General features: G+C 37.1%; 2 protein-coding genes across 2 annotated transcripts; one reads left to right on the top strand and one right to left on the bottom strand.

Annotated features, from left to right (window-relative positions):
• The first annotated feature begins 5,558 nt into the window (after positions 1-5,558).
• Positions 5,559-15,674, top strand: LOC122640633. Its single transcript, XM_043833846.1, has 2 exons — positions 5,559-5,595; positions 15,459-15,674. Exon 2 carries the CDS (start codon positions 15,465-15,467, stop codon positions 15,669-15,671), a length of 207 nt encoding a protein of 68 aa, XP_043689781.1. The 5' UTR covers positions 5,559-5,595; positions 15,459-15,464; the 3' UTR covers positions 15,672-15,674.
• Positions 15,675-17,906: 2,232 nt separating this feature from the next.
• On the bottom strand, positions 17,907-23,956 carry LOC122639416 (endonuclease 1-like). Its single transcript, XM_043832271.1, has 9 exons — positions 23,858-23,956; positions 21,756-21,936; positions 21,378-21,503; positions 21,194-21,249; positions 20,056-20,139; positions 19,780-19,875; positions 19,463-19,527; positions 19,307-19,380; positions 17,907-18,144 (listed from the first exon to the last, which is right to left on the bottom strand). Exons 1-9 carry the CDS (start codon positions 23,876-23,878, stop codon positions 17,999-18,001), a joined length of 849 nt encoding a protein of 282 aa, XP_043688206.1. The 5' UTR covers positions 23,879-23,956; the 3' UTR covers positions 17,907-17,998.
• Between the last annotated feature and the right edge of the window lie 413 nt (positions 23,957-24,369).

Genomic DNA, 24,369 nt, shown 5'->3' with positions numbered 1-24,369 from the left:
ACGCTTCTAGAGAGACCCATAAAGTGGAGGACAAGGGTATTTTAGACAAGTTAATACTTGTTGAAGGGAACGGGTTTCCTGGGATAACACGTTCAAACCTAAAGTTCGTTTCATACCAGTCGGCGCACACGATCTACCTACCTCTGTATTCAATGTTTTGTCACGCGGGTCGAAGGTAGAAGAATGAAGCTCTCCTAACTCCTAACCGCACAATCCCTGACAACAAACCAAACAATAACAGCGTAAATCAACTACAGCTGTACACAGCATGATAGCGAAAAGCAAAAACAATTCTACCGCATCGAATCAACTTATAACAAGATCTGAGCCACAAAAATGATTTTAAGTCGATTGGAAACTCGAAATCCATCATCAAACAGCGGTGGAACAAGCAAGCTTCTTTACAAATAATGAAAGAACATTTCAAAAAAATTATATGTTAAAACGATTGATATGCTTAAGCGAAGAAGTTTGAGAAAATAAAAATGGAGATCAAATACGTTACCGCGATAGCAGAAGCTGAATCTGAAACTAAAAGATGAAAATGATGATGCTCTGTGGTGAGTATTCAATTGTTCATCAAATACGAAATATTTCGATACTGCAAAAAATATGAGTCCGGAGCGAGGAAGAAGAAGAAGAAGAAGAGGCAGCTTGGAGCGTAACAAGTCATGGCTCGACTCCTTAAATAGCACTTTCCACTTTGTCTTGGACTGGAAGACCAAAGATGTAAAAAGCTCTGTTTCTGAGGAGAATTCCCCGCTTTGGGGAGGAAGCTGTACTTAGTGACCTGGAGGAAAATATAAGGGCATATTGGGTATTTCAAGTGTAAAGACAAAATCAAAGCAAAATGGTGATGATGCTTGAAACCGTATGATTGGAATCAGATCTCAGGGCTGAATAGACGGTTTCATTTTAATATTATTTCTCTTCTTCCACCATTTTGGATGGGCCGCCTTTTAGACTTAATTTTATGATTTTCTGTCATGCTAATCACGGGTCCTTCCCACGGTCCTTCGCCTCCTGGTCAGTTGGTCAAAAGTTACGAGAGAAAGAGAAGGATTTGGTTTGCTACCTTCACAGAATCTGGACCGTTCATTGCGCATATAACTTCATATTTTTCCCAGATATCAGGGTTGTCATTCTCAGTGCCGACACCCCCACCTGATGAGGTTTGTGTCATATGTAACGTAAATTTTTTTTATTAATTAAAGAAAAAGGAACGTCGATCGCTGGTCAAAGCGTGTCCCTAGAGTCCAAACACAATTGCACGCGAAATGGTCATCACATTCTTGGTTCTTTTTTCCTTTTCAAAGGTGTATCGGTCATTTACACGTGGAATTACACAGGTACATGTCGAACCACGCAATCGGTTAGCATTTTTTATCCCTTTAATTAAATATTATAGATACTTAACAAGATGCAAGGGGTAAATGACAAGGTCGGAGGGGAGGCACCCATCAGATTGAAATTCTGTCTTCATTCCCATCACGGTGGCTTTCTAACATGTTTGAAAGTTCAACCTAAAAAGAATAAACATGCTTGAAATTTTGAAAGTTTGATTCTCTGAACAAGCGTCTATCCTCATTTGTTGGGAAGAATCATAGTAGATTCACATTCGGATCCCCAAGTAGATCCCAATGCAAAATTTCGGATTGACATTAATAAATGAGAGAGGATGATTCTCTCAGCAAGTCGCATTGGGAAGTGCTGCAAAGAAGTTTATATTAGGGCGTAATAAGGTCATTTCATGTAAAGAAGAGATATATAAACACATAGGATGATGACTGCCCTAGTGCCTCTCTGAGACTAGAGGTGTCAATGATTGGGTTTTGGTTTTAATTCGATTGACGATATAATATGTACAACTAGGGGTGCAAGTTTGGCCCTAATAGCCCGAACCCGCCCTGAGCTCGAACAGGGCCCGCCTGTGATATTTGGCCCAGAGGGCGGGTCAGGGCTGGAAATTTCTAGCCTTGAGTTGGGATCAGGTTGGGCCAGGGTTAAGGCCTCGGGCTAAGCCTGGACCAGCCTGACCTGACCCTGTTTTAAGTTATACTATAAAATATATATTGATATAATATATATATATATATATAATATAAACTTTAAACGTCACCCACATTTAGTTATATAAAATATTATATATGAAGACAATAAGTGATACACTAAATTTTATTACAGTGTTATTTTACATAAAATTGATAATTTTCTTCCCGGCCCATTCTAGTCCATGCATTTCCTTCTCCCTCCCCATAATCAGGGCCAATCAGGGTCAGTCCGACCTGACCTTGAGGGCGGGTCAGGGTCCAGTAGGGTCGGGCCTGGGCCCAGCTAGTGGGGAATTAGGGTTGGGGTATGGTTCTATAAAGCCTGGCCCAACCCGGCCTTGTTGCAGCCCTAGTACAAATCGATATCAAATTGAATCAACTAATTTTCATAATTCCAAAACCAAAACTAAGTTGAATCGGTTCAGTTTTATTCAGTTCGTATATGATAATAGTAATTCAATTTAAATGTGGTTTAATAAGACATAACATTCTGAAACAAATAAAATTAGAAAGGAAATTACAACCTCATGAATATAGAGTTCCGCAATTTAAATATGGTACCTCTCGACATTTTTTACACAACTAAACAAAAAAAAAAAAAAAAACCATAGTAGGTAATTTTGTACAACCTAAATAAGACACATGATTGTAAAGTTAACTATTATTAAGGTTCGGTTCGATTTATATCATTTATACTTATTCAGCTCAATTTGATTCAAAACGATCGGTTTTTAGGCTAACCAAAATCAAATCGAACTGAATAAATTTTCGTCTTTCAAAATAAAACTAACTCAATTTTTATGTTCGATTCTGTTCTATTTTCTCACAAAAAAATATAGATCATGCACTGACACTCTTATCTCCTTTGTGACCATGTGGTTTGTTCACTCAAACTGGAGTAATGTCACCATTACTACTTCGGCCTATCCTTGAAGATATTATTTTATTGTTTTCTTACTTGTTATCTTGTACTTTTAATTATGTTCCAAGGGAGATTAACAGTTTAGTTGACTCTCTGGCTTGGAGAGCGTTGTTGGAAATATGTACAATGATTTGACGCAATTTCGATCCATTGATTGTAAAGATGACTGATTCTCATTCCATGAGCTCCTCACGTTGATCTAAATAACATCTTCTTCTTATAAAAAATAAATGACCATGTGGGCTTTTTTTTTTATTGAGAAACCATTTTCCATGTTGTGATCGATGTGGCATGAGAGATTCTCTCACACATGTTGCCTGGGAAACCCCTACTTATAAATTTAATGAGAAAAAGAACTTTGTCAAGTAGTGTGACCTATACCAACACTCCCATGGGTCTATCTCTCTCTTCCATATGAGAAAAGACACCTCTAACCCCTTGTTTTAAGAAGGAAAGAGATAGACAAATCAAAGAGTTGGCGTAGACGGACCACACTCTCAAACAGAAAATTACTTCCCAAATCTAATTCAACTATTTTATGCAAAAAAGGTAAGTCAAAAATGCTACAACGGTCAGATCAATCGGTATGTCCAATAAGAAATTCATTTATTTTATCAAGTCATCCCAGTAATCTAATTTTTCATCTTTCTATTACCATCTTAGGCTATATTGTTGTACCAAAAGCGAAATTTGTTTCTCAATTCATCCCCAGTAATCAACCTTTTTATCATTCAAGTTTCAAGTACTAGTCTTAGGTTATGTTAGTTGGTGAAAGATTTTTTCTGGCCTGCATAGTCCATGTGACCTCACCAAATATTAAGTTAGTTGTAACTTGTAACACATGAAAAGGTCACATGGCAGCTCTAGTTGTAACACGTGTAAAATTGGTTTCTCAAGTCTTCTCACGTGATCTACTTTTCCATCAAGTTTCAAAGTACCAGTCTTAGACTATGTTTGTTGGTGAAAGATTTTTCTGGTGTGCAGGGTCCGATGATGAGATGATGATGTGATGATGTACTCTACACGATCGGTTAGCCTTTTCTTGTCCTAATGTAATATTTAGTGTTATAGGTAAAACTGTTTTTTTCAAAAGTTGAAAGTTATTTAATGCAGTATTTATGTGAAATGACAAGATTTACCCTTAATGAAAAATAGTGTGTCATCTTAAAACGATAAAAAGAGCAAGGTTAAAACTTCTTAATTCACCACTTTGGTTACAATAAGATTAACCCTTTAAGAAATGAGAAATTTATCTATGCAAATTTTTTGAACAAGTAATCTATGTCTCTTATGTCCCTTCACAAAGATTTATGTATTCATTTTTCTTTATTCAAAAAATAATAATAATTCATGTGAGGAGGTATAGGCTACTTTGCATGCTCAGAGAGATTTATGTATTTGCTAATTGATAATAATCTGCATTTTCTATTTGATAAATTTCATCATTAAATTCAATTATTTCAACTCTCATGTATATTCATGCATCCTCACAGTAATCTGTGCACCCTCTTGGAAGTCAATTCCCCATAAAGAAACTACAAGTTAAAACCGACTTAAAATGATCCTAGGAGAAGTGATGAGGAAAGACATGCACAACTTAGTTTTGGTATCAAGTATGACATTGAATAAAGGGGTTTTTTACAATTACCACCCCAAAATCTTTACTATCTATTAATATCCCCCACCAAAACTTTCAAACAACTGTTACCACCCTCTGATGCATACTAACCACTAACTGATCATGACAGTGTGCCGTTGTCACAAATTTTTTAAGACCAAAATGCCCTTTTGGGGTGGTAATTGTAAAAAAAAAAAAACAAAAACCCATCACCGTCCTCCTCCTCCTCCTCCTCCTCCTTCTCCTTCTTCTTCTTCCTCCTCTGCAACCGCAAACCTGATTATATTGCCTTATTTTTTGAAGTACATTTGCGGATTTAGGAATATGGTTTCTTCTCCAACCCATAGTCCATATAGCCTTTTTGTTCTGCTTCTTGTGACCTGTTGCTGAAAGCCTGAAACTGATTTTTCTTTTTGAACGTTTTATTTGTTTATTTGAGAGATTTCGAAAATTAAGCCGCAATTAATTGTTGCTTTGTAGGCGTTTCGGATGGCAGGAAGCAGAAGGGATTTGACGCTCAAAGATGAAACTAATTGAAACCGCTTCCCTGTGCTTTTCCCACTTCCTCCCCTTCTCTTTTTCTTTCTTGCCATTAGAGGTATGTGTTCGGGCTGTAAAAATCAAAAATTTCGGAATTAGGGCTTTGGACTTGTGTTTGTTATGTATTTTCGTCTTGCAAATATATATATACAGTGAAGGGAAGGGATCAAATCGGAAATTTGTGTGGGGATTTATGAGAAATGAGTGTGGTCCAGATTGTCTTCACTCCTTGGGCTTTGATTCGGCATTTTGTCCTCTTCTCAGACAATGTTTATCTGAAAGCTTCTCATCCGAATTTAGTTTTTAGCCTTCATTACAGGGATAGAGAGAGAGAGAAGCAAATGTAGATGCAAGGTGGAGAGACTTCGCAGCGTGGTTTCATTCCATCCAAGGTTTTTTATTCTGATTTGATGGCAGCCACATTTTGGGGTTGCAGAGGAGGAAGAAGAAGAAGGAGGAGGAGGAGAAGGACGGTGATGGTTTTTTTTTATTTTTATTTATTACAATTACCACCCCAAAAGGGCATTTTGATCCTAAAAAATTTGTGACAACGGCACACTGGTGGGGGTCAATTAGTGGTTAGTATGCATCAGAGAGGGGTAACAATTGTTTGAAAGTTTTGGGGGGGGATAATAATAGATAGTAAAGATTTTGGGATGGTAATTATAAAATGACCCTAGAAGAAGTGATGAGGAAAAAATGCACAACTTAGTTCTGGTATCAAGTATGACATTGAATAAAGTTGATTGGATAACAAATATCCATATAGCCGGCCTCATTTAGAATGAACTCTTGGAATGGTTTAATAAACAATTAACAAAAAAGTAGAAGAAAAAAAAAATAATAAAAAACGTGGAGAGAGAGAGAGAGAGAGAGAGAGAGAAACTTGGGCATGTGGCTAATGCTAACTAAATATTTTGATTAATATATTTTATATTAGTTTATTAAAAACATAGGGTATGACATTCAAAAATTGTGAATTAAGCAAATTTAAGAAAAGTGGGAGAACTGATGGAAGTTGGAGAGAAACAGAGATGAAGAATGCTCACAAGAGAGAAAGAATGTTCATTAATAACACAACAATTATAGTTACTTCGAGGGTAGCAAGCCTCCTGAAGAACAAGAACAGAGAAGAGATACAAGTTTATTTTACACTTTTTGACTCACTCTCTTATCATATGTAACTGTCACTCTTAACCAATTTCTAACCAAAAAAAAAGAAAAACTTTGAAATTTAACATGTGACTAATCTAAATCATGTCCTCTCTATCCTACAGTTGGAATAGACAAACGTGAACACGAACCTTTATTGCTCCAAGTACTACTAGCACCGCACGATGCACACAACACCCCCAATAGTACTGGATCGATAATTTTCCCGTGAACACTTGATAAACAAGAAATAGCTTAATATGTCGACCATCTTTTTTTTACCACCCAAAAAAAAAATGTAGGCCATCTTTCACAATGTATGAATTTTGACCATATTTGGTCAAAATTCATACACGTTTTCCAAAGAAAACGCCATCAAGTGCATTCATTAATTAAGATTTCCATAGACTTTCCAACAACAAAGAAAATTAAGATCCATAGACTTCATCAGAATATTCCACTTCTACACATTGACCCGGTATGGTCTGCGTTTAATTCATTCAAAAATCCGATCAAACACCCCTTTTATTAGACTTAGTAAAATGCACACTAACCAACTTCAATTATTATAAAAACTCACTAATTTATGGCATATTTGCACAAAAATCATGATGACATAATAATTGATTTATGTGTGTATCTTTTTTTAAATTCAATTTCTTTTTCTTGACCTTCAAGCGTTTGAATCTTTTTTCTTACTTTTACTCCTAGTTCGAAAACCTAGTTTTCTGACTCAACTCGTCTTTCAAAAAAACACTATGACTTGGTCTTATCAAACCCGATCAAAATTAATCATGTTTTTTTTTTTTTTAATACAATAAATATGTATAAATTAGTAAAAAAAAAAAAATAGAAATATATGGGAAACCCAGGAAAAAAAACAAAAAAATAAGAGAAAACCAAGAAAAAAAATAAAAAAAAATCACATATCAATGCATTTTGAGTTCATATCATTGAACAAGACAAGGGAGTTGAGGGTTTCTTATTGTTTTAGAATATGGATTTACTATTTTACTCAATTCAATTTCTAAGTGAATATGTTTTACGATTTTTTTATAAACGACTATACTCGTCGAGTTTGTTATGACTCGGGTAAAAATACCGAGTCTTATTTGACTCAGACGATTTATGATCTAGTCTCGCCATTTTTTACCTTGACCTGGACAACTAGCCCAGTCAAAACCCAGTTTTCCAACTATGCTTTTACCCAATAAAGAAAAAATCGTATTTGATATAACTATAAATGGTTACAATGAGTTTTAATTATAAGGGAAGGTTTTTTTGCACGGTTGCATGAGAGAAGAAATTGGTTACAATGCATAAATAGGTTGGAGCTTTCATTTCGAGAGCCTTATGTGAGAAGGGGGATAGAACCATGCACGGTGTGCATGACCATGCATGGAACCTTTTGCCTTTAATATATTATAACATAAGGGTTTCAAATTCAAGATCGAATTGATCAGTAAAACTAAACAGAACACTTTACCAGTTCGGCTTTGGCTTGGGTTTTTAAGAAATGAGTTCGGTTCCTCTACACGTACTAACCGGTGAACGTACACTTTACCAGTTCGCCTTTGGCTTAGGTTTTTATGGAAACAAAATCAAAAAGTGATTGGCTCTAAGATGTACGTTTACTTGTTGATACGTGTAGATGATCCATTCTCGAAATGAGTTCGGTTCCTCTACACGTACTAATAGGTGAACGACATATGAGAGCCAACCATCTGTCCTATTTTTACCATTTACAAGGGGAGGAGGGGTTTTTATGAAAACAAAATTAAAATGTGATTGACTTGGTTTTTATGAAAACAAAATTAAAATGTGATTGACTCTAAGACGTATGTTCACTTGTTGGTACGTGCAGATGATCCATTCTCTTTAGAAATTAATAGAAACCAAAATGACCGGACCAATTAAACCATAAATGAATTAAACCCAAAAAAGCTGATAAAATTTTATTTTTTTACATCTTTTTATATAAAAAGGAAAACTTAAATCAAACCTAAAACAAGTTAACAACCTGATAATGGACTAACAAGAGCCCATTAATCCAACTTACTAAAAACCTGAAACTAAACAACACCAAAAAACTCACCTGAAAAGTTCGGCTTTGGTTTAGAGCCTTTAGACGGTGCATCATAAATTGATTCAAATTGACCAAACCGAATCAAACAAACAGTTTGACACCTGGCATACCAGAATTGCCCGCTTACGCGTAACAAGATTGGTGACACTCTTTTTCTATGGAAAAAAGGTTAATGTATTACCATACAATGATGTATGCTTATAATTGTAACTTGTCTTATGTGATTGGTATGAATAATTATCACCTCCAATTCGTTACTCCCTGCCTGAATAAACTGCCCAAGGTGGGGTAGGGTGATCATTTCTGCTCCTATGTGAAGAATTGAAGGAAATTTGAGCGGACAACGAATTGGAGAGGACAGCGATTCGATTGGTATAGGTTGATTATAGTAAATCTTTATCCTCTCAAGTGCGGTGCACTAATGTACCTTTAAGGTGACCACTGGCCACTACACTTGGGAGGATAAAAATCTAAGTGTCAAGTGCGGTACAATATCTAATGCACTTTAAAGGTGCACTGGGCAGTGCACTGCACTTGAGAGGATGAAATCCTGATGGTAGCTCAATAAATGGGGAAAAAAATTGGGATCAAACTCCTCTCTAGGGAGCCCAACGTCCAAGGAGTGCCCAAGAGGCATCCAATGATTGGACTGTGTCGCACACATATCGGTACAAACACAGGAATGTGTGCGGCACAATCTAACCATTGGATGCTCCCTAGGCATGCTTTCGTCTTGGACATCGGGCTCCCTGAAGAGGAGCCGGATCCAAAAACTGGGCATTTCCATTATTGCTTTAGTTTTGTGTCTTTTCCTCAAGATATTAGGTTTAACTATGTTTGGATGTTGAGAAGAGAAACAAAGAAAGAGAGAAAAACATAATAAGACCATAATAATGATGATAAAGTGATTGATTTTATTGGCAACCAAACATAGCTACGTGGATGTTAACTCAATAAATTTTCTTTTTGGTAAACATGTTAATTTAGTACTTAATTCCAAACAAATTAAATATCATGCTTTGTTTGTGTGTGAGAGACCTTGATCTATTTGCAAAAACGCATTTAAAACTCCATTTTAAACGCATAGCCATTTTTTGCCGTTTTAAACACTTATTGCAATTGTATGCTTCCCAAACATACGGGAAAAAAGGCAAATGACAAGCATTCCCGTTTAAAACACGTTTCCCTTTTTTTGGTATTTTTTAAGACCTTGAACTTGTTGAACAATGGCTTACTTAACTGACCATATCTCTTCGACAAAAAACAAAAAAAAAACTGACCATATCTCTATCTCCCGAACTCTAATCGGCCTGATTGTTTCATCGACGTAAAGATGACTCCATGAGTTACAATTTTCATGATATCACCTTCAACTCAAAGTCAATGCAAGGAAACCGAAACTAGAAGCATGTATTTCAAATAAAAATTCCTTAATTTATATTAGAATAGTACCTTTTTTTTAAATATAAACGTTTAAAACATATACCATCCATTTTCCATTTTTTACCATTTTCTGTTTTTTAGACCGTTTTATTTCACCTTTCATTTGCAACTTTTTTACAGTTTAGAACCCGTACCTAAGACTCCGTTTTTTTGCCATTCCCGTTTTGGCTAACTATGCCTCCAACTAGATGCACGTAACATGAGTACATGACTGATTATAAACATTTCACAATCCACCATCAGAACCATTGTAGTAGTTAGGACTTAAGACCACTATTAGCAAAAACGCGTTTAAAACTCTGTTTTAAACACGTTTCCATTTTTTACCGTTTTAAACACGTTTTGCTGTATGTTACCCAAACATAAGGTAAAAAGGGGCGTACGGCAAGTATTCTCGTACGCGTTTAAAACACGTTTTCATTTTTTTGGTGTTTTTTAAGACTTTGGAATTAACTGACCATATCTTTCTCTCTTAAACTCTGATCGGCTTGATTCTTTCATCGACGTAAAGATGACTTGAAGAGCTACATTTTTCCATGATATCACCTTTAACTCAAGGTCAATTCACGGATACTGAAAATAGAAACATATATTTCAAATAAAAATTCCTCAATTTCTATGAGAATAGTGCCTTTTTTTTTTAAATATAAATGTTTAAAATCCGTACTGTTCGTTTTTTGTTTTTTACCGTTCTCTGTTTTTTTCACCGTTTTATTTGACCGTCCGTTTGTAATTTTTTACCATTTAAAATCCGTACCGTACGTAGGACTTTGTTTTTTTACTGTTCTTGTTTTTGCTAACTATGGTTAGGGCCACAACTTTGTAGTTATCGTTTTTAAAATGAATTTAAGTCAAAGATTCAAAATACCTGTCTTTTGCTTGTACTTTGTTTCCATCATCATGTCATGTCGGGTTATTATATTATGAGACAGGGCGCAAGTACGTGAGTATTTACGTGGCCTAGTACGTATTTATAATTAAGTGAATGTGGTGTCTATGTGGAGTATGTAGAGGTACATCCCTTAGTTTACGAGCAAGAGATATGACGCTTGGATGAGTCACATTCCTTTTAGGCCCTGTTTGTTCAGAGGGGACTTAGGTGGGATGGGAAAATTGGGATGAGAAAATATTGATGTAGCACTTCAAAATCTCACCCCAATCTTGTTAAGTTAATTTGGGATGACGAATTTACAAAAGCTGATGAGACATCATTAATAATTGGTTATTTTGGGATGGTAAACTTACAAAAGCTCAGAGAACATCATTAATTGTTTTGTCCACTGATGTGGCACTTCAAAATCCCATCCATTTGCTATCCAAAATCCCATCAAATTGATAAGACTTTAATTACCATGTGAATAGTATCTTTACCTAAATATTTCTAACACAAAAAAACTCCATCAACATATGGGTCCCATCTTCCCAATAAACCCACCCCACCTTCCCCTCTAAACAAACGGGGCCTTAGCGAATAAACAAGAGATATGACTCTGGAAGAGTTACACTTTAACATGTACAAAGCGATATGAGTCATATTCTTACGTATGTAGAGATGTATACATACTTATAAGGGTATAAAGGCATGTCTCTATGTTTAAGAGACATGTCCATATGTAAGATTTTGTCTTTACTAAAAGAGACCTATACTTATAGAGAGAGAGAGAGAGAGAGAGAGAGAGAGAGAGATTGGTTAGCATGGGGTGCAATTGGGTAAAGCTGGGCCAAGTTTTTGAAATCTAGGCCCAGCCTGAGGTTCCCAGGGCTCAGCCTCGGCCTAGCCATGCCAGGCTTCAAGAGATCTGAGCTTGGTCCTTTCTTTTCTCATTTTTATGTTTCTTTTTTCATAAAAATAAAAAACAAATATTAACCTAAACATATATTAAATGTAAATTACTATACTTGATCCATAAGACCATAACCCTAGGGTAGGGTTGGGCTGGGTTAGGCTCAACCCATGGCTATAGCTTAAGCCCATTTGGCACGACCTTGTGCCTGAAAATCTCAACCTTAACCCAATCCGCAGGTTAAAGAGCTTAGCTAAGACCCAGAAATTTTTTGGGCTTTCAATTGGGCTCGGACTTGGCGGGCCAAACATGCATCTCGTCATAAATAAGACAGGTAATCAGGGATTGGCATTCAAACTCCAGTTTAAACCAAAATGAGCTATGCTGGGTTGAGCTCTGGTCCAGTTTGGTTCAAGCTTTATCTATTCCTGGGCCCAGCCCACTTACAACCATCCATAGCTGTGGGCAAGAGTCAAGAGTATTAAAATCCTCTGCAGTACCGGCGGGGTGGGGTGCACATCTGGCGGCTCAGCAGAGGCCATGTGTGCCACCTGGCATCTGCTGTGCCATCGAATGTGCACCGCTGCCCCGCCGGTACTACAAAGGATCCTGGTCCGAGTCAAGACCACTTGAGTGATGAACTTATATGACTCTTTACATTCTTAATTTCCAACCCATTCTTCCCAAAGAAAAAATAAAATAACAAGTAAGAAAATACAAATCAAATGAAAAGAAGCTAAGATGCTATTAAGAACTTTGGATTCAATTATGTTGGTTTCTTATTCCTTAACTCTTAAGAAAAGGGAAATTAAGATAGGAATTTTAAATGCAAGGGCCTACCAAATGTATAATTTGTCCTCGACTTGTTTGTGTCTAACTTAATTGTAACCAACAACAATTCTAATTGAAATAGTTTTGCATTAGTAGTGATCACTACAACCTTTATTAGGTCTGATGTATTTATCTTATCAAGTGTTTTAAAAACTGGGTTCAGATCGATAGATCACTATTCAAAAACAATAATTAAGGTTTATTCAGAACAATTTTGATTGATTCTACTGAGGTTGAGTGTTTCATGTATTCTGCAGGGCCACATAATTATTATTGAGATTATATTTGTAATTAAGTTGGGTTTTCGACTCGTTACAATATTATATTTACGATGTAAAATTGTAATTGAGTGGAAATTAAGGTTTTTGGGTTTCCTATATATTGTTTTTGTGGAAACAAGTTAAGGGACAATGTTTTCTACCTGGGAGCGTATAGGACCGTAGGTTGCTCCCAAACACATGGGGCACGAGACAGCAACCATTTCATTCATTTAAGGGGCAAGACAGTCATTTAGCCAACCCCCAATGTGTCTGGATGCATCCTACACCCCCATTGCAAAGAACATTTCACCAAAAATTAAGTACAAGCCAAAAAACATCACCTTATGAAGTGAAAAGTGGTATAGGAAAATTTTCTACCTTGTAAAAAATATCTGATTTTCTCGGATGAATATATAGACCACAAATACTTAACCACTAAGTCACCAACTACCGTGCCATTAAGAGGCATAGAAAATGGCCTCTGAGCTACTTCAAGCATGACATGTTTGATTACTTTGATGTTTCCACTTCCCAACGTGGATCTCTTGTGTTCTCAAGTGTCATTATCTGGTCCTCTCCTCCTGTGTCTTTGTGATGTTCTATCATGGATGTAAATGGATAACTGAAAATTTGAATTTGATCCACATCTCATTCGTTTAGGGATATTCGTATTCGTTTAGAAAAAATCTACAAAAAATTCCAAATATTCTGATAACAATTCGTTCAGAAATAAATATGAATATTTAATAATAAAAAATAAGTAAATAATGATCTCGAGGGTTTTTGAAGATTCAACTGTTTATAGAATATGCGGAAAAGAGAATCATGATCTAAGAAAAATGGATTGAGATTGTATTATATCCGTTAGGGAGAGGAAGGTCTGGGTTAGTGGGTTACACAAGGCAAAGATGTAAACGGATGATAAAAAATTCGAATTCGATTCGCATTCAAATCCGTTTAGGGGTATCCGTATTCGGCCAGGGAATATCCGAATCCGATTCGTTTACATCCCTAGATACACATCATCTTTGGAAAGCTACTGTTCACTATTTTTAGAAATTTTGGCTTAAAAGTTGAGAAAAATCTTGTTGTTACGTTGTGTCATAACTCATAAGAGGGAGGAGAGAGATAAATACAAAGAGTTGCTAACATATGCTATGAAATATGGTAATTTCTTTGGGCGAGAAGGTTCCCTACACTCTTCATGTGTAGTTTCATGTGAATAAGAGAATCCCATTTGGAATTTGACAATAGGGAGAGGGGCATTTATGAAATATCGCCTTCTTACATGAATAGTGATATGTGAGAGTAGATGCGCAATTTCATTTTTGAAATGCCGTTGTGCACAACTTTTCCCTCTTCTTTCATTTCTTTTTTTCTTTATTTTGTTTTTTTGGGAGAAAGAATGTTATTTGGTCACACACCCCCTATGCCTAGACACATAGGGACATAGGGTAGCAAAATGATCTCATGTTGGATGTCTAGTTGCACACTCCCACTGTTTCTCACATTGGCGTAGATGCAACCCATCAACATTCTCTCTCCTATTTTTTAAATAGTTTTTAAAAATTATATTTTTTACTTGACGGGAGAGGAGGAAAAGAAGAAAGAATCTCTTCATCTACTATGATTTGACCATATGATTGGACTTTTGAATAGGTGAATTTCATCATTAACTCCCATTTTCTATTGTAAAAAATCCAAAACACCCATTCCAACTACAATCCCAAGGCATTGCTTGGGGTTTTCTCTCTTAACCATGGTTGAAGAGAAACTCAGTCCATAACTTGACTATAAAAATCACTTGTGAGAATCATCTTGAAATTTTGATGCATTTTTAAGTACTATATCTCCTAAAAACATGAACCCATATCAATGTTCAAACCCTAGTTAGGATGACCCAGTCAATGACATGTGAGACCGGGTCAATTTCCACTCCTTGGTTTTGGGTACCAGTTATCCATACCATGTGTTTATCATGCTATTTGTCAATGTTTTGTCTTTTGTTCTTCTTTATTTGGCGTTGGGCGCACATGAATGAATAGCCTTTTTTTCTACCAAAAAAATATATATATATCAATGTTCGAAAGAACTTGATCATGGAAAGACCACTTAGAAAGAACTGATATCAATGTTCGAAGAATCAGGTCTAGATCGTCCAAGGTCATTCTTGATCTTGGCTGATCCAACTCGTCTAATCCTTGAACAAAAAACCCTAAAGAGAATTAAACGTAGAAAAAATATGAAAAGACACATTTGCCCCTTTGTTTTGAGGAGCTAGAAGGGAGATAGACACACTGTTTTCCATTTTTTTTTTTTTTTTAAAAAAACACTCGTACATTGTTTTTGACCCTGACACTTCCTTATGACAAATTTTCGCACTCCTATTGGTCCAAACTGGTTCTTCTGCAGTCCCTTTCGTACTTCCACAGTTCCACCGTCCGACATGTGCAAATGGGCGGGCCCAACTGTAATCCCAGTCGTAATCAAAGCTTTGGGTTGCTCGTACGTCATCACTTTTCATATCTTTGATAAATATCCAACGGTGGAGATCTTTCAGCAACATATTTATTCTAACCGCGTACGTTGGAGTAATTAGTATCCACGTGGCATTCATCTAACGGTTTAAATACAGAGAAGACAAACAGAGAGAGACAGAAACAGCTCGACCTTTAACTCCCACTCTGCTATATAAACGATATGACACATTTCTTCCACTTTAACAACCAGAGACAGAAGCAGTAGTGAGTGAGGGCTGAGGAAGAAAGATTTGAAAGATGGTATTCTTTTGTTTCCTGGTGGATCAGCGGCGGAAGGTGAAGAGCAGCAAGCCTGCGGCAGGGATATGTTCACGGTGCGGCGGAGGGGCGAGCGTTGCAGATATGAAGACTTCCACCAGATTCTGCTACGTTCCCTTCCACTGGAAATGCTGGAAAGCTATAATCTGCACATTCTGTGGAGCTATTCTTAAATCTTACAGATGAATTTTTTTTTTTTCCCCTTTTTCTTTTTCTCTCTTTTTTTTATCTATTTCCAATTATGTTAGTTATTAACAGTCTAACATATAATCACTGATTCTGTGATATTTTAAGATGTACTAAAATTTAGATAGTAAGTGGATGTTAAGTGCTTAATTTGTTCGAAAATGTTTGGAATGGTTGTCCAAACTCCAAATTCCAGAAACTTAGCGCTAAAAACAGTGCTTTTTTCCCCTCTTTCTTGGCATCCAAACATAGCCTAAAAGTCAAAAAGAGAATTCCTTGACATGGTTCTGAATCTCAGATCGGATCAGCTGATATTGGTCGGATCGGATTGGTATCGGTCGAGGTCGATCCTGAGATTAGGCTGACACAACAAGGTTTGACTGGATCGTTTCCTAGATCGACCGATTCGATCCGATCCTTGACCAATCCGACTGAATATTTTTTTATTTTTTCATCGTGTTTAAGTTGTTTTTTTTAATATTATCTTGATCGATACTGACCGATCCCAACAAATATTTGACCGATTTGATCCAGATAATATCGGCCGATCTAATCTTGAGATCAAAACACTCATTAATTTTGGCCGATACATGACCCGATCCATAAATAAAAAAAAAAACAATTTTGGGAGTTTTTTGACCGATCTTGATTGATTTGAACCAATCTATGCCCGATCCAGAAAGGTTTTGGCAATGAATGATACCGAGTCCGATATCTAGATTTTTTTTTTTTTGGTTTTTTGTTTTTGGGATGAAACCGAAGTTAGGGTTTAGGGATTAAGCAACCTTTTGCTTAAAGCATTACATCCTGAGTGTCGAGTTTAGAATACCCAAGCTACTGCCTTAAGCAAGTATTTATAGAAAAATTATATTTAGATCAGATAAACTAATTATTAGATTACCCTTCACAATCTGAGCATTAATACAAATAAAATTATATTATAACATATAAAAAAATATTACATCAATACCCTTACAACAATACAACCGATACCTAGATTTTGAACCTTGGTCCGTGATGTCGAAGAAGATAAGCTTATAAAACTAAAAAGGAACAAAGGAAAGTTAGAAAAGGTCATACTAGGTGGACTTGGGAATTGGGAATTGGGAATTAGTAATTGGTATGGGGCGTTTATAGCCGTTGACGCTCCTGGTATGCTCTTAATGACCAAAACTGGGACTGTTGAAACTGGGACTGTTGCTTTAAATTAACTACACGAGAACGGTGCGTTTCCTTAGTTAGGTCATCGGCGCTTATTATGGGTTGGTTGGTTGGTTGGTTAGCTACTCTGCTTCAATCAAAGCCTCTCCAACCAGGGTTTTTGGTAATCGGTATTGATCTCGATCAATACCAATCTCGATCAGTTTGTATCGAACAATTTTATTCATAAATTTTAATAAAAACTAACTTTATTTATCTTTTTATTTTTTTTTTTAAGTTTTTTTTTGGTATTAAGTATTGGTATCGTATTGAGGTATTAGTCAATACATATTGGTATAGTATTAGTATCTATTGAGAATAAAATGGTCAATAAATTAACTTTATATCCAAAATTGATGGCAAAATGGTCAAATCTCCAGCTTGATATAGCCAATTCAAAAATCAGTTTTTTTTATTATCCCAATTTGAGGGTAAAATGGTCCAAACCGACTCACATGCTACATGTGCAAGGTTTTAAAACTCGGAACCTGATATATGATCGGTGTCCATCGATTCCGAGTTGTAAAATTGGCTACAATCAGTCAAACTCAATCTGAATCGGTTGGACTTGACCTAACTCGGTGTGCATAGAATTGGGTTTCATCGCTCGATTGTTAACTGAGTTGGCCAAACATTCATGATTCAACAAACTCGGACTGAGTTTTACAACCATGGCATGCTGTGGGTGTTGAGACATGAGAGACTCCCCACTCCTCATTTATGTTTTGTGAAGATGGAAGAAATTAGTGAGATTCCCCTTGGAATCTTCCAGGCTTCTTTTTCAGTAAAGTTATTGCCATTTGAAGAGTCAACACAACACTCCTAAAATCCCATTTGTTCACAATATTTTTCTTGAGAAAAATTAATTGAGGCAGTTTCCTTCGTCCATCACGATCGGTGTGGGTATGGGTGTCAAAATCAAATTGAAATCATAAAATCGTTTAATAAATAATTCGGTGTCTAAAAAAAATTAAAATCATTATTTATTATCTAACAAGAAAAATTATCCTGCAGTCCTACTAAGTGAATGGATTAATACAGGTCAGCCCTATAACATTTGCCACATGGCACACTAAGATAATTAGAAGAATAGATTGCAGAAGGAAATCTGATGAGATTGGCGAAGCTCAAGTTGTTGCCAGCATTTCATGAGTATGGTGGTGGTGGTGGTTTGGCTGGTGCCCAAACACCCGGTTCAAAATCATGGATAACCTCACTCCACCCTGTGCTATTCGTTTCGCAACAATCGGAAATCTTGAATTGAAATACTCATCTGCAAATACACAAAATATAAAACAATTTTAGTATCACTAAACGTCTGAGTTGACCCCTTTTTTTTTTCCAACAATTTTTAAGGAAAAGTTTAATTATGTATATAGATTTTTGAAACTTTATCTTGTCCCATGAAAAGTTTTGATTGAATCGAAACTTGACATGTGAGTAGGAGATCATAAGCCCTACCTAAGGGTGTCAATTGATCGATTTAATTTGGTTTTGGTCAGGCTGGTAAGGGGCCAAACTGAAATCAAACCATCAAGCCGTAAGTTTCGTTCCACTTTGGTTTGGTTTGGTATTTTGTAGGGTTGGCTTAATTGCCTATTGTAGGGCTATTACTTACTTGGTTATGTTTTTCATAACGGGGGTGGGATTTTTGTTTCATTGGGGGTGGGGTGATCATTTCGCCCTTCCAATTTCTGGGCACAGGCGCCAAACAATCTTCATTTTCTCTATAAATATAATGGGTTTTTAAGCAGTTTTTTTAATTGCATTGACTTTTTGGATTCGGTTCAATTTCTGATCTGGGTTCAATTTCAACTGGTTTCATAAAAACACATACCTATAAGGGTTCGGCTCATTTCAATTGGTCCAATCCGTTTGGGCTGGAAATTGACATCACTAACCCTATTTGTGTACAAAATTTAACTCCCATCCAACCTAACAGTTGTATTAAGCTGCTTCCATCTTTAAACCAATTGGTTCAAAGTGGGGTAGTATCTTATGGCTCTTATACACCAATAATCGATGTGGAATTACCTCATTACTCCTCTTTACGGAGGCCCAACGTACCCGCTCTTATACCATATCAAGCTTCCATCTAAAAACCAATTGTTTCAAAATGGGATGACCACTTGTTGCTTTTATATTTGATAGTCGTAGAACCCACAACCGATGTGGGATTACCTCAATAAGTTGCACATACTAATTATTAGGGCCGAATAGGGAGCCCTTCCTATTTGGGCTGTGCATGAACCGATGCCCATTTTTCCAACTCAAATTATGACAACTTCACATTGAAACATCTATTAGTTTCATGAAGATTAAGAATTAAGAAGTTAAACTTTGTACTTGTGAGGATTTTCAATTATTCCCATAAAATATCTAGTTAATATACTGAGGTATTTTTGAGTAAATATCTTAGGGTGAGGTTATCTTACCAGATAAAGTTTCACCAGCCGTAATACCCTTGTAACCCCATTTGCATGCCAAGTCTATGCTCTCTGCAGCCCACCTGTCACACATGGTAAAAATGAGAACCTGTAGATCTTCCCAGAGAAGAAGAAGAGGAGAGAGAGAGAGAGAGAGAGTCATACTTGGTTGGACAAGCAGAGAGATCATCACAGTTTGTCCAAGATGAAAGGTCATCTGACCAGATTCCCTGTAACACACCACATTCAAAATTAGGTAACCCTATATGATGTTAAAGAGCAAATGTTCTCTGTATCGCAGTGCAGCCTGCACCCAAACAAATGGGCCTGCCATTCAGGGGGCAGGGTAATCTTTTCGTCCACCGCCATGTGTCTGGGCGGTCTGGGCGCAATTGCGCCCCGGCACAGAGAACATTTGGCCTAAAAGAAACCTTCTTTTTCTTATATGAAAACACAGTTGCTAATTAATTAGTGTTTTTTACATGGGTGAAGTTGCTCTGTATGTCCTTTTGGAAGAGGTCGATATCATTGTTATATAATTCCTTTTCAGCTGTAAGAATGATCTCTCTGTCCCAGACCTACACAGTAGAAAAAAAAATGAGAGAGTAAATGACTAACTGCTAACATATGGAGCAAAGATTATCGATCTTACAAAGAAATTTGAAGTTAAAGACTTGATCAGCTAGATGATGAATTTAAGCTAAAACAGTAAAGTTGAGGAACAAGAACTTGTTTGATGAAACATTCACAACACTCACATGGTGAAGGTTAGACTTGTGCCTGAACCAACGCAATTCAATGGTGTTCCCACCTTCATCACTTGTGAATCCAACATGCATCGGCTGAAAGGACAATCACAGACAAAACAAACGAATTTGAGTACAACCCATTGTAGAAAGCGAAACCTATAACTATGCATAAAAGAACCAAACAATTACACAATCGAACACAAGTATTTACATGGTTTGACAAGATAGCTAGGACCTTTATCCTCTATGTCCACACTGAGATGAGATCGATCTGCTTGTATAGGTGTAAGTTTGGCCCTATAGGCCCAAGCCCATCCTGCCCCACCTTGAGCCCGAACAATGCCTGGGATGAGATACCTTGGCCCTGAGGGCGGGTTAGAGCTGGAAATTTCTAGCCCTGAGTAAGTGGCGGGCCGGACTAGGGTTAAAACTCGGGCTTAGCTTGGCCCGGCCTAGTCCGACCCTGTCTTCTTTTTTTTTCTTTTTTCTTCTCACCGCTCCATCCCAGCCCCTTCATCTTCTAAAGATAATTTTGGTTGATTTATCATGATAGCAGCCTAAAAGTGGTTGATTTCATGTAGTTTTGCGTATAATAATACATATAGTAGTACTTTAGTAGTAAGATACTTATACATACCTTAGTAGCCTATGATACCTTAGGTTAAAATAGATAGAATTTCAAACCATGTGGCTAAAATACATTTTCTAAAGATCAGCCTAACGAACATTAAAATTGCAAAATAACTTGATATGAACTAAACTATCCAAACAAAAAAAGAAGGAACATAGCACCATATTTTTACAGCCCATCGTTAGGGCCAACTAGGGTCATCTTGGCCTGGCCGTGAGGGTGGGTCAAGGTTGGATTTTTTAGGCCCTAAGTCAAGACCCAGCCAGACTTGGGCCCAGTTAAAGGGACTTAGGGTTGGGCTTAGGTTTTAAATAGTCCAGCCCAACCCGACCATATTGCAGCCCTATCTGCTTTACAATCAATGGAGAACAGAGTTATAATTGTTCACTCTCACCTCTTTCAAATTGATTATTGAGAAAGAACCATCACTATAAATTTATAACGAAATCCTATACAAGAAATTTACCGAAATACTCATATAACCCAAATAATACACTTGTTTGGGTTCATACATACCTGATGGATATCCCCCATGAAGTGTGACAAGAAAAGCAAGGCTTCAGTCATATTATCTGGATAAGAAATATAAGAACAGTAATTAACAGTACTCGATCAAGAGCTTAAATCAAAATCAGATCGATGCAGGGCTGGCTCTCTCTCTCTCTCTCTCTCTCTCATGAGAATGAAGTTAAAGCTTTACAAGAGTCGGCTTCCTTACGGCGACGGTCAGATGATCCTTCTTTGTAGTGCTCTAGTTGAGTTGTGAAATTCTGAACAGCACCAGCAACACACATGTCCTTCACTCCTTTTGGATCGTGACAATCCCCTATATATATAATTAACATTTCCAAGAAAGGTAAAACAAGTTAATTAAAATTTAGAAATATGAGAGGTGAGTAAATAATTAATAGGGAGAATGTTCTCTGTGTCAGCTGCGCCCAGACACATGGGGGTGGGCGCAATGACCATTCTGCCCCCCTGAGTGGCAGGCCCATGTGTCTGGAAGCAGCATGCACTGCGGCATAGAGAACATGAGCCTTAATTAATATTAAAGAAAAAAAAAAAAAAAAAAACTCACTGGAATAATCAAAGGAGCAAGCTTCATCAGGAGTGTCAATGAAGTGAAGGGGGCTAGACCACCGGTATTTGTACCAGTGCCGGATTTGGTCCGGCCATACACATAAGGACGACAAGTCTCCATCTACATTTTCAGGTAGTAAATGACGAACAACTTCTGATGCTGCCGGATCTAGAAGAGACTAGATGCATTTTAACACAGAGAGAAAGCATAATTAGATAATTCTTCTCAAACAAAAGAAAAGAAGAAAAAAGGCCAAAAGGATTCTGTCTAGCACCCTGCCCGGGCTGCATGTGCAACGTCGGACTTGGTGAGGTGTGAAAATACTACCTCACCCCTACTCGTGCAAGGCGCTCGGGTAGGGGTGAGGCAGTCTTTTCACGCCTCACTGTGTTCGGTGCTGCACATGCAACCCAGGCATGGTGCTGGACAAGATCCGAGTCTAAAAAAAGATGTGGGAGAAAGAGATTCTGGATCCTCTACCCACGTGGGGCCCACATAGGGAGGAAGGTCAATGAAATGGAATTTTCATCCATCTGACCACATCTTGACCCTATGTCAGATGGGGTAGAAATTTCACTTCATTGGCATTTACCATGTGGGGTGCCACCCCACCCACATGGGTAGAAATACTGGACTTGAGGAAGGAGTCTAGATCCTCTACCCACGTGGGGTGTCACAAGGAGAGGTGGGGAGTAACATCGAATGTGTCATAGGCAATTTCATATTTGTTAAAATAAAAAAATACTTTCAAAAAGGATTCTTTATTATCATCTCTCTCTTGCTCTTGCATGTGACCCCATGTGGTTGATTCTTGTTATCCAACCAGTGGTCCATTGGTGTGGTATGCATATTTTTCCCCACAATAGGGAAAAAGAAAAAACGAGGTTATGCTTGTTTCCATGTAAAATTTTCACTTGGAAAAATTTCCATTGTTGGTTTGAAATCGATTCTAGGACCAATCCATTTGAATCGTTATATATCGATTACGAGTTTTTAAACCCTAGGGTAGTATTTTGGTATGCATTTCAAGTTGATTCTTGGATGATAAATAGAGTCATTTTTATGGCCCGAGAATGTGAAATTGATCTAGAATGCATACCAAACACTGCCCTAATTTCATTGGTTCACCCATTCAACTGGTCTTCAAGGACAATCCCAACTCGCCGACTGGTTGCAAGAACTTTTCTATTACTTGGGCTCCTAGCCAAAAAATTAAAATCTCAAAGGGAATTGTGGAAAATGCATAAACTTAGGAAGGGTTTTTTGAACCTAAAAGGAAATGAATCATTCGATTCCTTTGGATGAGAGCCTTAGTAGGAGGAAAGTTCCCGCAACCTAGGTAGCGGCAATTTTTTTTTTGAATCTTTATCCCCTGCAATTCCCTGCTCAGTCCAGTTACCCTATTGCCCCTAACAAAGGGGGGGTAATGATTATTCCACCCCTGCTTGAACACTCTGCCCAGGTGGGGTCCATCTCCCTCTTATTACAGGCACTAGGGAATTGGACTCGACAGGAAATTGTAGGAGATAATTTTCCTTCCTTTTTTTTCTTGGTGGTGCCATGCATTTCAAAACTAGTCCTCTACCTCAGAAAAGTACATTATATTGATTAGGTTGGATTTCAGAACCTTTGCCCCATGATACTTGAACATAATAGATTTCTACAAGCAGGAATTGGTACGGGTTTAACAAATCTTAGTCTCAAAGAGGAAGATTAAATCTAGTTCCCTAAAATTAATGGTTGGTTTCAGGAAATAGTATTCTGGATCTAATCGGCTGGATCTGTCTAAATTGGCAGCAAATCAATCTGGGTTTCATGAAATTTTATTCATCATTAAGCTTATCCAATATGAAATTATCAAAATATAACTCTACTGGGGTTTTTGAAACTCAAATCAAATTTCTCTGAGCTGATCAAAATAACAAAGAAAAACACTATTGTAACCATTTTGATAAAGCTATACTAATTTTTGTTTCTAGCTAGTAATTAATCTCTTAATTAGCTATGGGACCCAATCAAAACTCAAAAGTAGGTTCCAATTAGTCCCAATCCTTATCAAAGTACTACAAGTGGCATGAGTAGCTAGAAGAAGTCTGTACCTGTGCGATGCGGCACGTCATGATATGACCCTCTTTGCTCCATCCCTGGGCTCCGGGTGCCGAGAAGAAAAGAAACCCAAAAGACAAAACAAGAAAGAGAGAAGACAACCTTAACACCTCCATACCCATTTTTTCTCCAACAATTCTTATTAACTTCGCTGCTGCTGCTGCTGCTGCTGTTGACTTTATAAGGAACAGAAGGGAAGAAATGAAGTCATCCAATATGTGTGTGATATATACTCACACAAAACATGGGTGAAGTTCCCATTGAGTGCAAGTTTTCTCTTATGTTGTTGAGTGTCCCAAAAGTCTTCGAAGTTTCCGGTGGAGAAGATTAATTGGCTTCAACTTGAAAACAAAACAATAAAAGATTTCCCAATTAGAAGAAAAAAGGGCATATACCCCAGCATAAACTAATTAAGCAGCTTTAGCCTTTAGAACGTTAATATATACCAAAAACTGAATTAAATAAAAGAGGTAACCAATATAAGTGCCTTTCGTCTTGTGTTGGA

This window comes from Telopea speciosissima, chromosome 9 (assembly GCF_018873765.1).
Source record: "Telopea speciosissima isolate NSW1024214 ecotype Mountain lineage chromosome 9, Tspe_v1, whole genome shotgun sequence".
Taxonomy (NCBI): Eukaryota; Viridiplantae; Streptophyta; class Magnoliopsida; order Proteales; family Proteaceae; genus Telopea; species Telopea speciosissima.
The sequence above is the reverse complement of the archived record's forward strand: the minus strand, read 5'-3'. Positions and strand labels throughout refer to the sequence as shown.

Bases quoted from the DNA above. Each gene is read 5' to 3' on its own strand.
- LOC122639416 (XM_043832271.1), bottom strand. From the start codon at position 23,878: ATGACGTGCCGCATCGCACAG. The intron at 21,937-23,857 runs GTACAGACTTCT...AAATGCATCTAG, and splicing joins TGACGTGCCGCATCGCACAG to TCTCTTCTAGATCCGGCAGC. The intron at 19,876-20,055 runs GTGAGTGTTGTG...TCTACTGTGTAG, and splicing joins ACAAGTCTAACCTTCACCAT to GTCTGGGACAGAGAGATCAT.
- LOC122640633 (XM_043833846.1), top strand. From the start codon at position 15,465: ATGGTATTCTTTTGTTTCCTGGTGGATCAGCGGCGGAAGGTGAAGAGC.